This window comes from Convolutriloba macropyga, chromosome 3, assembly GCF_964194025.1.
Source record: "Convolutriloba macropyga chromosome 3, txConMacr16.3, whole genome shotgun sequence".
Classification (NCBI taxonomy): domain Eukaryota; kingdom Metazoa; phylum Xenacoelomorpha; order Acoela; family Convolutidae; genus Convolutriloba; species Convolutriloba macropyga.
In genome coordinates, this window is record NC_134470.1 from 11787099 (window position 1) to 11805921 (window position 18823).

General features: G+C 32.1%; 1 protein-coding gene across 2 annotated transcripts in view; it reads right to left on the reverse strand.

The window, feature by feature from the left end:
* Nucleotides 1-18823, reverse strand: part of LOC142336860 (uncharacterized) — an 88238-nt gene that overhangs the window by 44284 nt on the left and 25131 nt on the right. Inside the window, exon 1 of one of the 2 annotated variants that reach the window (XM_075385818.1) lies at nt 523-740. The exons of the other annotated variant lie outside the window; for it this stretch is intronic. Coding sequence (XP_075241933.1) covers nt 523-638 — 116 coding nt within the window. The 5' untranslated portion in view covers nt 639-740. Of the gene's footprint in view, nt 1-522; nt 741-18823 lie in introns of those variants that run through there. 2 annotated transcript variants of the gene reach the window in all.

Consider the following 18823-nt stretch of genomic DNA (forward strand, 5'->3'; position numbering starts at 1 on the left):
TGACCCCCCAGGTGCACGTGCATTATTTTTACGGATCTTTCTTTTCCGTTTGTGCCCCCCCAGTGCGCTATGCTCCCCCAAGTTACAGAGCACGTGTCATTTTATGGTAAATCATTATGTAAAAATAAAACACGTGCTTCTGGGGGTGCAAATAAAATGCACCCACTAAAATGAGGGGGGGGGGGGCACAAACGAAAAAAATTCATTTTTACATAGTAACGTGCTATATAACAACACTGGTGCTCATAAAAACCACTGGGGGGGACAGAATAGATCCAAGATTTGGGTCTATTCTGCAGTTCACTTTAGTGAGCGTATAACTTTCACGCCCCCTCTATCCGCGCACTTGGGGTTTTCTTATTTGGTAACGTTAAAATTTTACAAATAACAACGTTACAACGTAACAACAACACATAATTTTGTGGGGGCATAATAATTAATAGTGGGGGCATAAAAACACTGGGGGAGGTGGCGGGCAAAATAGATCAAAAAACGCTGTTTGTTGAACCGTTGTATATTTACCACATTATACTCCTTTCTGTGGACGAGGAATAACTGGAGCATATGTAATAAACTGTAATTGAAGTCACGATGGCGAAAAAAAATCTGTGCAGCTTTATCTTAACGAAAGAACTCATTTAAACAAGAAAATGTATTGATCTGATTTCAAAAGTACAAAAATAAAATTGATCAAAACGGGAGTTGACAAATTGGAGTTCTTTTGGAAAATAGTGGGCACAATTTTGAAACCTAAAAACCCGGAAAAAATGAACTGCTACCATGTGATGTTTAGAGCACTCTAGTTTTTAAAGCTTTGAAAAAAGTTGATCTATTTATCAACTCTTGTATCGAAATTAAATTTTTGCATGTCACCAATGCAAAATGTTGTCAATGAAAGTTTAGGAAATTCTCAAACAGCTTTATCGAGATGCCTTTTATTAGAGTATAATTTTGTCCCGTTGCAATCACATTTCCTGAAGAAAGTAAAATGTATAGACGCTTTGGAATACCGGGAAAATCCTGAAAATGTGCCAACAATACGAGGAATTTATACTCTAATAGGGGGAATTTTGATAATGCTGTTTGAGGTTTTCTTATTTTTTAATGAAGCATTTTGTATTCGTAACGTGTACCCCCAAGCCCAGGTGCTATACTACTAATAAAAATTAAACAGTGTATCAACACCTGTGCTTTTGGGTGCAAACGTTATGCTCCTTGCTCCTTCAAAGTTGAAAGGGGAGACAAACAACAAACCAAATTGCGTACATTTTGTATATTAACATGTAAAACGAAAGTACCATAGTTGCCGGAGATGTACCAGGTTTTGTTGGTTAGGAATAAAAAATTCAAAAAGTATGAAAAAAAACTTGTCTTTTCGGTTTTGGTCTTCCTGTGTTTTTTCAGACCCCCTTACTAACTATTTGTTGTTATTTTGCAGGTTACTACGTAAAAATACAACATGCGGAACATACGGCTTAAACATTATATACACGAGCCGGATTCAGATTTTGTTCCATCGTATTTCGAGAACCAAGGGGTTGAATTTCATTTGAAATAAAATTAAGAGTACCCTTTTGCAGATTAGCGAAAAAAATTTTCCTTATAAGATTAAACAGGAGTTGAATTATACCAAACAAATCCTTCGTCGATAGCGAGGCAGTCGATTACTTAAACAGCTTTGATTCAAGTGTCAAGTTAGATTTTATACTACGTCTAATTTTTCGCCCTAAATTTGGCGTCCTAAATTAAGACACTAAGTTAAAGTCAAAAAAATGGACCTTCATTTTCTGACTAGGAATTCAATATTTCAAACTGAGCTCAATGCTTCAAAGTTTTAGTGAATGATGGAATTGCACAATGAGTACCTTAACTGGAGGGAAGGGACATAGTGGAGTTCACAGAAAATGTACTTTGTTTCAACTGGACAACAAAATCATTTACTGTAGTCGAGAAATTGTCTTAAACCTTGCTACTAATCTCATAATCAATTTTACAGGCATTCACATTGAGTTAAACTAACCAAAAAACCAAAACAACTTTATGCAACAATCCTTGATTTCTTTTTATGCCCAAGCTCTTCAATTGTGATATGCATTTTTAATCAACACCTGTTGCGATAATAGCAGTTAAAAAAAAACTGCCAGTGTAATAAATTTTAATGCCCGATCGACACTGGAAAAACATTTCAGCATTAGACTACGAGTTTATCACACTCTTTTTTTGCCCTTGTTACTGAAGAAACAGTGGCGATAAAAGAGTGGTGATAAACTTGCAGTCTAATGATGGAAACAGTTTGATAAAAAAGTCTAAAAAAAACAAACATGATCGCAACAGGTGTTAATTAAAAAAATTACCACAGGGTTGTCATCGCCCTCGAAGTTATCATAACAACTCGGCTTCGCCTGGGAGTTTGATAACTTCTCGGTGGCGAAAACAACCGTGTGGTAATATTCATTGATTAACGGGCTGGCTATCGAGGTATAGCTAGTCCGTTAATCAATCTTTATAGCCAGTCCGTTAGCTGTCAACTAGGACCAATTTTCTAACGGATATTGAGTGCATGGATTAATTTCCTTTTGTCGTCCATTTGCTCTAAAGGTCTGATATCGTCCATTTAAGAGGTCGTATGTTGAACTTTTGGAAGCACCCAGTTTGTGCCACCAAAAGCAGTGAAGTCATATTGTTTACAGCCAATCGCACGTGCCATAATTTTACATAAAGATTTGTTATGTAAATACATGCTCTCTGTAAATGACGGTGCTTAACGTACAAGGGGCACAACCAAAAAAAGTTCCTGAATGTCGTATGAAAATTTGTTTGAGAAAAGTCTGATGCATCAAACAGTTTCAAATTTAAATTATAATGGGTCGCATTTATTTTTTACATTTTGGAAAAAGCCGTTATTTTTCTGATAGTTTAATGAAAATTGATGCAGAACATCACATTTTGGACTGCTGATAGAAGTTAAAATTCACTTAAACTTGGTGATCATGAATAAATGTTTTTTTTTCAGTCACGGTACATCACTAGATGGGAACGGATGCTAAAATTGTAAAAACTCGATGTCTCCATAGTTTCATGTTGTGCAAATAATCAAAGGAGAGTTGTGTAAAGGAAATTCACTACGTTTTATGGTTAGTCATTTAGTAAAAACTTGCTACGTGTTATGGTAGGTCAACATTAATCTGCACCCACTGAGCTGGTGTAGGCAAAAACAAAAAAAACATCCAATTTTTCTGACAAGTTAGCCCATCAGCTTAAAATTTTGGCAAGTTAACCAACCGGTTTCCAAGAGATCTAAGAAAACAAGTATTTTTATTGCATGCTCTTCTATTTAGAAAATTAGAAAAATCTCACTCTGAATGAATATTTTATCTTGGAAATATAATTTTGCACTTATTGTTCGGAAAGAGTCGGTGATTTCCGAACATCTTCAATATTTATGAGATATTTCAGACATCAAAAACATTGATATGCCGTCTGAATCTTATGCCTACTTCCAGTCACATAAATAAAAACGAGCTCCGGATCTAAAGTTAGCTCAGTAATACCCAGGTCGATTTCCTCGCTCAAAATCACTTATGATCAGACCAACAAAAAGACACCGAAGGGGCGAGGTGGGGGAGATGCGGTGCGGTGCGCTGAAAAACACACGAGATCCAGTTCCAAGTCTGCGTAAAGTCTGATCATGGCGAACTCTGGACGAGTCAAAGTCTGATCATGAAACGTGCCAAGGTCTGATCACAGCCCTTTAATGTCGAGCATGGTCGTTTCTTGCGTCGAGTTAAACTTTTTTCATATCCTAAAAATTCAAGCACGGTTTTTTGTGGGTCGAGCAAAAGAACTGATTAACTGCCTAATGTAGTGTCGGAAACTTTTCTTAACTCAAGTAGAAAAGTCCGACTTTAAGACTTCTCCAGTATGGTCTGTTTATTCTCGTCTCTTCCTGTTTTCAACCAGTTTGGGGAATGGCTGCCGTGGAGTTACAAACGAACAAACAACTATAGAAAAACTGAACCGAGAAATAGCAAAAAATTGTGCTTTAACTCTATCTTCGAATAAAACCAGTACAAATTCGTGCAAACAAACAACTATCGGAGAAATGGACAGCGCACTGGCAAAAAAACTAGGCCCAAACTCTATCTCCAAATGTAAATAAACAACAAAACAGCGGAGTTTGTAATAACAGCTACAGGAGAAATGAGCAGAGCACTAGCAAATAATCAGGTCAAAATCTCTCTCCAAATAAAAATGAACATCAAAACAGCTAAATTTTTTCAAACAAACAACCACAGAGTTGAGTTTTTATAAAAAAGCATTCATTTTAGCGATGATCTTACAGTGTATAGCGTTGGTTTTAGCAACTACATCACGTCAACGTTTTTTAGCATTGACATATTTTAGCGTTACATAAATTCTCTGTTTAATTTACGTTTCGTATATATGATTCGTAGACTTTAAGAGTCATTTCTATGACAACGTTGCCCTTAAAAGTTGTGGGTTGGGGCTGGGGAGTGATGGATATGGAGATGGAGAGCATTGGATAATTTTGGTGTATTTTGTATTTTTGTTTTAATATGGTATTCAACGAAATCAACTTCATGCTATAATGTTTTTTACGTCATTTTAATCTTATTTTTAAGGAATAAGTGAAGAACTTTGCAAAATGCTAAGAATAGTTGGCACGATTGTAGCAGAGGCGACTAGGAAGTAACGGATCAGTAGTTAAAGTCCCCTACAAAGAGGTCAAAAAGTTTTATTGCTGTGATTATCCTCAATTATCATCAGAAGGAGTTAATCAAGAACTACAAATCGGGAACTCGATGCTCCAATTTTTGTCAACTGGTGGAATTCTCCATAAAGACAACAAAAACTTCGGGACTTTTCCGTGAAACTCGGAAACTCTAATTAGGTTTTTAAGACGGGGTAAGACGGAAGGTCCATGCTTACAAATATTGTTTTAAGAAATTTTAATTCGCCTCATTGATTTTTGTAAAAGACACATTGTGGCTGATATATCTCTCCCACCAAACCCAAATGGGGGAGGAGGTGGTGTTAGGTATTTGAAAGTGATAATTCAGTCTGTTCGGTCCGGCCAATTCCCATATTTTGGTTTGTTCGGTCTGGCCAAAACACATATTTCGGTCTTTTCAATCTGGCCAAAACCCACATTTTGGGTCTGGCCAGACCGAAATGTGGGTATTCTCCAGCTAAGACCATACTACGGAAAACACTATTCAAACCATACATACAATCCCATAACATATCAAAATTGGTTTTTATTTGAATTCTGCTCTAAATCAAATTATATTTAAAAAATCTTATCCGCTTCTAGGCAACAAAAAATAAATTTTAAAATTAACACACTATGAGACTACTCTGAGTTGAATTTTTTGTACCAATTTTTGCTTGAGTTCCACAAGACCTCATCTGCCGGGGTAGTAAAATAAAAAAAAACAACGAGGCGCCAAAATTCTGAGGATTATTTTGATCTCAGAATTGATGTAGGATCTAAGTTAAACTGAGCACAGAATTATATAAGATCACCGCTAAACTCAGCAGTGAGAATTGATTAACGCTAAGATTGTGACATTGTGATTTCAGATCAAAATTATGTAAGATCGGCGCTAAATTCTGCGCAAAAGTACATGAAATCAACGCAAAATCAAAGATAAACTATAAAAGATCTACTCTTAAAAAAGCAAAATTATACAATAGTGGTGGTGAATGCGTTGAATTTACGTAACATCTACGTTGAATTCAGCTCAAAATTATGTAAGATGAGCACTAATTTCAATGCAAAATTATGTAAGATGTATGCTAAATTCAGCAAAGCTATTTGAGATCTACTCCAAATTCATCAACGCAAAGTTATTTCAGACCAACGCTATATCATAAAAAATCTACGCCCAATTCAACGCAATATTCTGTTAGATAAACGCAAAATTCAACGCTAAATTATGTGAGATCTACTCATAAATAATTGTGGCAAATTTATATAATAGTGGCTGTGAATGCGTTGAATAGATGTAGGATCTACGTTATATTCAGCGCAGAATTATGTGAGATCAACGCAGAATTATGTAAGATAAAATTCAACTGTGACAATTGATCAACGCTAAGATTGTGAAATTGTAATTTCAGCTCAGAAATTTGTAAGATCGGTCCTAACTTCTATGCAAAATTATATGAAATCAACGCAAAGTTCAACGATAAACTACAAAAAGATCTACTCTTAAAAACGCAAAATTATGAAATATTGGGGCGTTGAATGCGTTGAATTTATGTAAAATCCACGTTAAGTTCAGCGCAGAAATATGTAGGCTTTACGCTAAATTTACCGCTACTTACGGCAAGATCATTGCAAAAGTATGTAAGATATACGCTAACTTCAGTAAAAAGTTATTTAAGATCTCTTTTAAATTAAACGCAAATTTTTGTAAGATCGAAACTTAACTGAACACAAACTAAAATAAGATCTTTGGCTAAGTTCAAAGCAAGTTTATATGAAATCAACGCGAAATTCAACAATATACTTTAAAATATCTACTCTCAAAAACAAATAGTTTTATAATATTGGCACTGAATGCGTTTAATCCATGTAGGATATACGTTGAATTCAACTCATGATTATGCAAGATGAGCGCTAATTTGAATGCAAAATTAAGTAGGATGTATGCCAATTTCAACATAACTATTTGAGATCTACTCCAAATTCATCAACGCAAAGTTATGTAAGATCAACGCTATATTATATAAAATCTACGCTCATTTCGATAAAATCTTCTATAAGATCAACGCTAGATTCAACGCTGAATTATGTAAGATCTACTCTTATGAACAAAAAATTAAGTATTTGTGGCGGTGATTGCGTTGAATTGATGTAGAATCTACGTTAAATTGAAAACTCAATTATGTAAGATCAATGATCAATACAGCTGTGACGATTAATCAACGCTAAAATCGTGACATTGTGATTTCAGCTCAAAATTATGTAAGATCGGCGCCAAAATCTATGCAAAATTATGTAAGATGTATGCTACATTGAACACAAAATTTTGCAAGATCTACACTTCAAAGCGCAAAATTATCTAAGATTGTGACATCCAAGCTAAATTTACGCTAAATTGTAAAATCGACGCTAAATTTAAGTACCTATGCTATATTCAATGCAAAATTAGGCAAGATCTACGATAATTATAGCAGAAACTCTTGAAGGACTACGCTGAGTCATCAACGCAGTAATATGTATGATCAACGCTTTTTTAAATAAAACATACGCTAATTTGGACGCATTATTATGTATGATCAACGCTAAAATCAACGCTAAATTATGTAAGATTGACTCTTAAAAACTCGTAATCATATAATATTGGCGGCCAATGCGCTGAATTTATGTAAAATCTACGTTGGATTCAGCTCAAAATTATGTAAGATCGGCACAAAATTCAATGCAAAATTATGTAAGATGCTAATTTCAAGAAAGGTATTTGAGATCTACTCCGCAATTTTTTGTAAGATCAACACTTAACTGAACACAAACTTATGCAAGATCTACACTTCAAAACGCAAAAGTAATTTGCAACGTAATTTTATGTATTGACAACGCTAAATTTTATAAAATCTATGCCAAATTCGACGCAAAATTATGTAAGATCAACGCTAAATTAAACGCTAAATTGTGTAAGATCTACTCCTAAAAAGATAAAAATATATAATTTTGGCGGTGAATGCGTTGTATTTACGTTAAATCTACGTCAAATTGGACAAAGATGTATGTAGGATCAACGCTAAAATTAACGCCAATTAATGCAACGTCATTGCAATATTATGTAAGATATATGGTAACTTCAACTCAAAGTCAACCAAGATATACTTTTTATTCTATGCAATTTTTTTAAGATCAACACTTAACTAAACACAAAATTATGTAAGATCTACACTTCTTCAAAACGCAAAATTATCTAAGATGATTGCATCTAAGCTAAATTTACGCTTAATTGTAATTTCTACTCTAAAATTAAATGCCTATGCTTTATTCAACGCAAAATTATTTAAAATCAATGCTAAACTCAACAAAAAATTTTGAAAAATCTGCTTCTAAAAACAGAAAAAAAATATAATACTGGCGATGATTGCGTCGTATTTTTTTAAGATCTACGTTGAATTCAGCGCAAAGTTATGTAAAATCAGCACTAAAATCAATGCAAAATTAGGTAAGATCTACGCTAATATAACAAAGTTATTTGTGATCTACTCCAAATTCATCAACGCGAAGTTATTTAAGACCAACGCTATATCATAAAAAATCAACGCAATCTTCTTAGATAAATGCTAATTTCAACGCTAAATTATGTGAGAATTACTCATAAATAATGGTGGCAAATTTATATAATAGTGGCGGTGAAAGCGTTGAATTGATGTAGGATCTACGTTATATTCAGCGCAGAATTATTTTAGATCAACGCAGAACTATGTAAGATAAAATTCAACTGTGACAATTGATCAACGCTAAGATTGTGAAATTGTAATTTCACCTCAAAAATTTGTAAGATCGGCGCTAACTACTATGCAAAATTAAATGAAATCAACGCAAAGTTCAACGATAAACTACAAAAAGATCTACTCTTAAAAACGCAAAATTATGCAATTTTGGCGTTGAATGCGTTGAATTTAGGTAAATTCCACGTTAAATTCAGCGCAGAAGTATGTAGGCTTTACGCTAAATTTTCAGCTACTTACGGCAAGATGATTGCAAAATTATGTAAGATCTACGCTAACTTCAACAATGTTTTTTGAGATGTACTCCAAATTCAACGCAATTGTTTTAAGATCAACTTTTAACTGAACACAATATTAATCATGATCTACACATCAAAACGCAAAAATTATCTAAGATTGCAGTATTTAAGCTAAATTTACGCTAAATTATAATATCTACGGTAAATTTATAAACCTATGCTAAATTCAACGCAAAATTATTTAAGGTCTACGCAAGTTCATCAACGCAATATGATGTAATATTAACGCTAAATTATATAAAGTCTACGCTAAATTCGAAGCAAAACTAAGTAGGATCAACGCTAAAATCAACGATAAATTACTGAAGATCTACTCTTAATAATGCAAAGTCATAAAGTGTTGGCGATGAATGCGTTGAATTTATTGAAAATCTAGGTTGAAGTTGGCGCAACACTATGTATGAACACCACTATAATTAACGCAATTTAATGCAAGATCATTTGAAAATTATGTAAGATCTACGCTAACTTCAATACTAGGTTATTTAAGGTCTACTTCAAAGTCAACACAAATTTTAGTAAGATCAACACTTAATTGAACGCATTATACAAAATCTACACTGAAAAACATAAAAACCATCTGAAATTGTGTTAATTACGCTAAATTTACGCTGAATTGTAATGTCTACTCTAAAATTAGATACCTATGCTAAATTCAACGCAAATTTATTTAAGATCTACGCTAAATAAAACACAAAACTCCTTAAGATCGACGCTACTTCATCGACGCAGTTTTATTTTAGACCAACGCTAAATTAGAAAATATCTACCCTAATTTCAATGCAAACTTATGTAAGATCTGTGCAAATTTCAACAAAGTTTTTCAAGATCTACTCCAAACTGAACGCAATATTTTGTTAGATCAACTCTAATTTCAAGGTATTGCAAGATCTACATTTCAAAACATAAAATTGTCTAATATTAAGATATCTATGCTAAATTTACGCTAAATTGTAAAATCTACTTCAATACATCATTGCAATGTATCATCAACGCTAAATTCAACGCAAAATTGTGTAACATCTACTATTAAGAAAAGAAAAACCATATATAATATTGGCAGTTGAATTTATGTGAGATCTACGTTGAATCCAGCTTAAAAATATGTAAGATGGGTGCTAATTTGAATGCAAAATTATGTGAGACGTATGCGAAATTCAAAAAAGCTATTTGAGATCTACTCCAAAATCATCAACGCAAAGTTATTTAAGATCAACGCTTTATAAAATGAAATCTAAGCTCAATTCGACGCAATCTTCTGTAAAAACAAGGCTAAATTCAACAATATATTCTTTAGGATCCCCCCTCAAAACGCAAATTTATTTCAAATTGGCAATGAATGCGTTGAATTTATGTCAAATCTACGTTAATTTAAAAGCAGAATTATGTAAGATGAACGCTAACTTCAGCTAAGAGTTATTTGTGATCTAATTTCAATTGAACGCAATTTTTGGAAGATCAAAACTTAACTGAACACAAAAATATGTAAGAATTTTGCTGAGTTCAACGCAAAGTAAAAAAAAATCAGCGCTAAATTCAACGATAAATTATGTAAGATCTACTCTCAAAAGCGCAAAAAATGAATTATACTGGCGGTGAATCCGTTGAATTGTTGTAAATCTACGTTATTCAGCGCAGAATTATGTAAAATCAGCGCTAAATTTAAAGCCATTTTTTGCAAGATCATTTCAAAAATATGTAAGATCTACGCCAACTTCAGCTAAAAAGTATTTAAGATCTACTTTGAATTCAACGTAAATATTTGTAAGATTACGTAACTGAACACACAAATATGTATCATCTATGGTTATTTTAACGCAAATTGATATAAAATCAACGCTAAAATCAACGATGAAGTATATAAGATCGAATCTTAAAAACGCAAATTGATATAATTTTGAGGGTGAATACGTTGAAATTTTGTAAGATCAACGTCAAATTCAGCACAGATTTAAGTAAGATAAACGCTAAATTTAACGCAATTTAATGCAAGATCATGGCAAAACTATGTAAGATCTACGCTAACTTCAACAATGTTTTTTGAGATATACTCCACATTCAACGCAATTGATTATAAGATCAACTCTTAACTGAACACAATATTATGCAAGATCTACACTTCAAAACGCAAAATTATCTCGAATTCTGATATCTATACTAAAATTACGGTAAATTGTAATATCTACGCTAAACTTAAATACCTATGCTAAAATCGAAGCAAAATTAAGAGAGTTCTACGCTATTTCATCAACGCAATATTATGTAAGATCAACGCTAAATTTAACAAAAATTAATGCAAGAGCTTTGCAAAATTAAGTAAGATCTACGCTAATTTCAATACTAAGTTGTTTAGGATCTTCTTCAAAGTCACCGCAGTTTCTTGTAAGATCGAAAATTAACTGAAAACAAAATTATGCCAAATCTACACCTGAAAACAAAAAATAATCTAAGGTTGTGATATTTACGCTAACTTTACGCTGAATTGTAATGTCTTCGCTAAATCTAAATGCCTACGCTAAATTCAACGCAAATTTTTTTGAGACATAGTTAAATAAAACGCAAAACTCTTTAAGATTGACGCTATTTCATTGGCGCAGTTTTATGTAAGATCAATGCTAAATTGTATAAAATCTACGCTAATATCGACGGCAAAACTATGTAAGACCTATGCTAATTTCATCAAACTTATTCAAGAATTACAACAAATTGAACGCAATTTTTTGTAAGATGAACTCCTAACTCAATAAAATGCACGAACTACATTTCAAAACGCAAAATTATCTAATATTGTGACGTATATGCTAAATGTACGCTAAAATGTAATATCTACGCTATTTCATCATCGCAATGTATCATCTATGCTAAAGTCAACGCAAATTTGTGTAGGATCTACTCTTAAAAACTCAAAATTATGTATAATATAGGCGGTGAATGCGTTGAATTTACGTAAGTTCTACGTTGAAATCAGCTCAAAATCATCATCGAAAAATGTTGTAATATCAACCCCAATTTATGTATGGTCTACGCTAAATTCAACTCAAAAATATGTAAGATCAATACAAAAGTTAACGCAAATTTGTGCAGGCTCATTGCGAAATTAAGTAACATTTATGCTAATTTCACTCAAAGTTGTTTAAAGTCAAATCTAATGCAACCTCTACGCTAAATTGAACTCAAAATTGTGTATGGTCTACGCCAAATTCATCATCGAAAAGTGTTGTAATATCAACCCCAATTTATGTATGGTCTACGCTAAAGTCAACTCAAAAATATGTAAGATCAATACAAAAGTTAACGCAAATTTGTGCAGGCTCATTGCGAAATTAAGTAACATTTATGCTAATTTCACTCAAAGTTGTTTAAAGTCAAATCTAATTTCAACGCAGAATGTTGGAAGATCAACGCCTAACTAAACAAAACATTAGGTGGGCTCTACAATTGAAAACGCAAAATTCGGAAAGATTATGATATCTATGCTAATCTTAAGCTAAATTGGAATATCTAAGCAATATTAAAACACTTATGCTATATTTAACGCAAAATTATGTAAGGTCTACGCTAATTCCAACACAAAACTCCTGAAGATCCATAATTTAACTGAACACAAAAAATTGTTAGATGTTTTCTAATTTCAGAACATATTTATATAGGATCATCGCTTAATTCAACGCAACTTTATATAAAATTAACGCTAAATTCCACGCCAAATTATTTGATATCTACTCTCAAAACCGCAAAATTATACTATTTTGCCGGTGAAAGCGTTGAATTTTTGTAAGATCTACGTTGAATTCAGCCTAAAATAATGTAAGATCACGGCTAATTTCAATACAAAATTAAGTAAGATCTACGCTAATTTCAAAAATGTTTTTTGAGATCTACTACAAATTCAACGCAAAATTTGTAAGATCAATTTCTTACTGGACACAATTTTATGCAAGCATTGCGCTCCAAAACACAAATTTATCTAAAATTGTGATATCTAATCTAAATTTACCCTATTTTGTAATATCTACACTTAACCTAAATACCTCTGCAAAATTCAACGCAAAATTATGTAAGATCTACTCCAAATAAAACACAAAACACTTTAAGATCTATGCTTATTCATCAACACAAAATTATATAAAACTAAATTCGACTCAAAAATATGTAAAACAAATGCTAAGTTCAACGCTAATTCATGTAAGATTTACTCTTAAAAACGTCAAATTATGTAATATTGACGGTGAATGCGTTGAATTTATGTAAATTATCCGTTGATTTCAGCGCAGATTTATGTAAGATCAACGCTAAATTTAACGCAATTTAATGCAAGTTCATTGAGAAATTATGTAAGATCAACGCTAAATAAAACACAAAAATATTTAAGATCGACACTACTTCATCGACGCACTTTATGTAAGACTAACGTTAAACTATATAAAATCTAGGTTAATTTCGACGCAAACTTATGTCAGATCAGTGCAAAGTTCAACGCTAAATGATGTAAGATCTACTCTTGAAAAAAGAAAATTGAGATAATATCGGCGCTGAATGCGTTGAATTTATTCAAGATCTACAATATATTCACCGCAAATTTTTTTGAGATCAGTTGTTAAAAACGCAAATAATAACGTTAGATCGGCGGTGGTCTTGTTGAGTTTATGTAGGAGCTGCGATAATTTCAGTCAAAATTGTGTAAGATCTACGCTATATTCAACACAAAATTACGTAACATCAACATTGAATTCCACGCTAAATTATGTAAAATCTGCTCTTATAAACGCAAAATTGTAGAATTTTGACGGTGAAGACGTTGAATTTATGTATCATCTACGTTGAATTCAGCGCAAAATTATGAAAGATCAGTGCTGAATGCAATGCAAAATTTTGTAAGATATACGTCAATTTCACACTAAATCTACGTAGGTTTTATATTGTAATATCTATTGTAATATCTATATGAAATAAATTACCTATGCTAAATTCCACGCAAATTTATGTAGGATCAACGTTGAATTATACAAAACCTATTCTAAATTTGACGCAAAGTAATGTAAGATCAACGCTAAATTCACGCTAAAAATAATGTAAAATTCACATTTAAAATCGCAGAAGTATATAACATTGTTAGTGAATGTGTTGACTTTATGTAGGATACACTTTAAATTCAGCGCAGAATTTTTCAGGATCAACGCTTAATTTAACGCAATTTTATGCAAGATCATTGCTAAATTATGAAAAATATACACTAATTTCAACTAAAAATTTTTGAAGATCCATTTTAAACTCAAAACAGTTTTTATTAGATCAACAATTATCTTATAACAAATACATATAACAGCCTCGCTAAGTTCTACACAAGCATATTATGATCAACGCTAAAATCAACGCATAATAATTTAAGATCAACGCAACATAAAACGCTAAATTGCGAAATATCTGCTCTTAAAAACGCAAAAAGAGGCATTATTGTCAGTGAATCCGTTAAATTTATATAGGATCTACGCAAAATCCAACGCAAAGTTATTTAAGATCTGCGCTTAATGCGACACAAAATTATGCAAGGTCAGAGGTTAAAAACTTAAAAACATGCAAGAGTGGCGTCGAGAGCGTTGAATTCATGTAAGATGTATGTTAATTTCATTGCAAAATTGGGTAAGATTTACGCTAAGATCACTGCAAGAATATGAAAGATCAACCTTTAAATCCACGCTAAAATATGTAGTATCTACCCTTAATTACGCAAAGTTATATAATATTGGCGGTAAATGCGTTAATTTTTTGTAAAAAGTACGTTAAATTCCGCGCAAAATTATATAAGATCAGCGCTAAATTCACCGCAGGCTTGTGTAAGACCTAAGCTAATTTCAACAAAGATATTTGAGATCTATTCCAAATTCAACGCAAATTTTAACAGATATATGTACGATCTTCGCTAAAATCATCGCGAACATCCTACGATCAACGCGAAATTCAAGGGAAGTTTATATAAAATCCACGGTGAAATCGACGCATAATAATGCAAGATCAACGCTAAATCAACCCTATTTTATATGAATTCAACGCTAAATTCAAAAATGAGTTAAGTAAGATTGATCTTTAAAAACGCAAAAATATACAATATTGTCAGTGAATCCGTCGGATTTGTATAGGATCTATGCTAAATCCAACGCAAAATTATTTAAGATCTGCGCTTAACTCAACACAAAATTATGTAAGATCAGAGGTTAAAAACTTAAAAACATGCAAGAGTGGCGTCGAGAGCGTTGAATTCATGTAAGACGTAGGTTAATTTCATTGCAAAATTGGGTAAGATTTACGCTAAGATCAATGCAAAAATATGAAAGATCAACATTTAATTCCACGCTAAAATATGCAGTATTTACCTTTAGTTACGCAAAATTATATAATATTGGCGGGGAATGCGTTAATATTTTGTAAGAACTACGTTAAATTCAGCGCACAATTATGTAGGATCAGCGCTAAATTCACCGCAGGCTTGTGTAAGTCCTATGTTAATTTAAACAAAGATATTTGATATCTACTCCAATTTCAACGCAAGTTATAACAGATATATGTACGATCTTCGATAAAATCATCGCGAACATCTAATGATCAACGCCAAATTCAATGGAAGATTATATAAAATCTACGGTAAAATCGACGCATAATAATGTAAGATCAACGCTAAATCAACCCTAATTCAACGCTAAATTCAAAAATAAGTTATGTAGGATTGACCTTTATAAACGCAAAAAAATACAATATTTTCGGTGAATCCGTCGGATATATATATGATCTACGCTAAATCCCACGCAAAAATATTTAAGATCTGCGCTTAATTCAACACAAAATTTTGTAAGATCAGAGGTTAAAAAGTTAAAAACTTGCAAGAGTGGCGTCGAGTGCGATGAATTTATGTAAGATCTAGGTTAATTTCATTGCAAAATTGGGTAAGATTTACGCTAAAATCAATTCAAAAATATAAAAGATCAACATTTAATTCCACGCTAAAATATATAGAATCTACCTTTAATTACGCAAAACTATATAATATTGGCGGTGAATGCGTTAATTTTATTTAAGAATTACGTAAAACTCAGCACAAAATTATGTAAAACCAGCACTAAATTCAACGCAGACTTGTGTAGGACCCACGCTAATTTCAACAAATATTTTTGAGATCTACACCAATTTCAACGCAAATTTTAACAGATATATGTACGATCTTCGCTAAAATCATCACGAACATATTATGATCAACGCGAAATTCAACGGAAAATTTTATATAATCTACGGTAAAATCTATGCATAATAATGTAAGATCAACGCTAAATTCAACCCTAATTTATATGAATTCAACGCTAAATTCAAAATTAAAATATGTAAGATTGACTCTTAAAAATGCAAAAAGATACAAAATTGTCAATGAATCCGTTGGATTTATATAGGATCTACGCTAAATCCAACGCAAAAATATTTAAGATCTGCGCTTAATTCAAAACAAAATTATGCAAGATTAGAGGTTAAAAACTTAAAAACATGCAAGAGTGGCGTTGAGAGCGTTGAATTCATGTAAGATGTATGTTAATTTCATTGCAAAATTTGGTAAGATTTACGCTAAGATCAATGCAAAAATTTGAAAGATCGACCCTTAAATAAACGCTAAAATATGTAGTGTCTACACTTAATTAAGCAAAATTATATAATATGGGCGGTGAATGCGTTAATTTTATGTAAGAACTACGTTAAATTCAGTGCAAAATTATATAAGATCAGCGCTAAATTCACAGCAGGCTTGTGTAAGACCTATGCTAATTTCAACAAATATTTGTGAGATCTACACCAATTTCAACGCAAAATTAAACAGATATATGTACGATCTTCGCTAAAATCATCACGAATATATTATGATCAACGCGAAATTCAACGGAAGATTAAATAAAATCTACGGTAAAATAGACGCATAATAATGTAAGATCAACGCTAAATCAACCCTAATTTATATGAATTCAACGCTAAGTTCAAAAATAAGTTATGTAAGATTGACCTTTAAAAACGCAAGAAAATACAATATTGTCAGTGAATCCGTCGGATTTATATAGAATTTATGCTAAATTCAACGCAAAATTATATAGGATCTGCGCTTAATTCAACACAAAATTGTGTAAGATCAGAGCTTAAAAACTTAAAAACATGCACGAGTGGCGTTGAGTGCGATGAGTTTATGTAACATCTAGGTTAATTTCATTGCAAATTTGGGTAAGATTTACGCTAAGATCAATGCCAAAATATGAAAGATCAACCTTTAATTCCACGCTAAAATTTGTAGTATCTACCCTTAATTACGCAAACTTATTTAAAATTTGCGGTGAATGCGTTAATTTTATGTAGAAACTTCATTAAAATCAGCGCAAAATTATATAAGATCAGCGCTGACTTCACCGCAGGCTTGTGTAAGGCCTATGCTAATTTCAACAAAGATATTTGAGAACTACTCCAATTTCAAAGCAAATTTTAACAGATATATGTACGATCTTCGCTAAAATCATCACAAACATATTATGATCACCGCGAAATTCAACGGAAAATTTTATATATAGTAGGGTAAAATCTACGCATAATAAAATAAGATCAACGCTTAAAATCTACGCTTAATAATGTAAGATAAACGATAAATTCAACCCTAATTCATATGAATTCAACGCTAAATTCAAAAATAATTTATGTAAGATTAACCTTTAAAAACGCAAAAATATACAATATTGTCAGTGAATCCATCGGATTTATATAGGATCTACGCTAAATCCAACGCAAAATTATTTAGGATCTGCGCTTAATTCAACACAAAATTGTGTAAGATCAGAACTTAAACACTTAAAAACATGGACGAGTGGCGTTGAGTGCGATGAATTTATGTAACATCTAGGTTAACTTCATTGCAAAATTGGGTAAAATTTACGCTAAGATCAATGCAAAAATATGAAAGATCAACCTTTAATTCCACGTTAAAATATGTAGTATCTACACTTAATTACGCAAACTTATTTAAAATTGGCGGTGAATGCGTTAATTTTATGTAAAAACTTCGTTAAAATCAGCGCAAAATTATGCAAGATCAGCGCTGAATTCACCGCAGGCTTGTGTAAGACCTATGCTAATTTCAACAAAGATATTTGAGATCTACTCCAATTTCAACGCAAATTTTAACAGATATATGTACGATTTTCGCTTAAATCATCACGAACATATTATGATCAACGCGAAATTCAACGGAAAATTTGTTATATTCTAGGGTAAAATCTACGCATAATAATGTAAGATCAACGCTAAATTCAACCCTAATTTATATGAATTCAACGCTAAATTCAAAATTAAGTTATGTAAGATTAGCCTTTAAAAACGCAATAATATACAAAATTGTCTGTGAATTCGTCGGATTTGTATAGGATCTACGCTAAATCCAACGCAAAATTATTTAAGATCTGCGCTTAATTCAACAAAAAATTATGTAAGATCAGAGGTTAAAAACTTAAAAACATGGACGAGTGGCGTTGAATGCGATGAATTTATGTAACATCTAGGTTAACTTCATTGCAAAATTGGGTAAGATTTACGCTAAGATCAATGCAAAAATATAAAAGATCAACCTTTAGTTCCACGCTAAAATATGTAGTATCTACCATTAATTACGCAAAATTATTTAAAATTGGCGGTGAATGCGTTAATTTTATGTAAAAACTTCGTTAAAATCAGCGCAAAATTATGCAAGATCAGCGCTGAATTCACCGCAGGCTTGTTTAAGACCTATGTTAATTTCAACAAAGATATTTAAGATCTACTCCAATTTCAACGCAAATTTTAACAGATATATGTACGATCTTCGCTAAAATCATCACGAACATATTATGATCAACGCGACATTCAACGGAAAATTTTATATATTCTAGGGTAAAATCTACGCATAATAAAATAAGATCAACGCTTAATATCTACGCTTAATAATGTAAGATAAACGATAAATTCAACCCTAATTC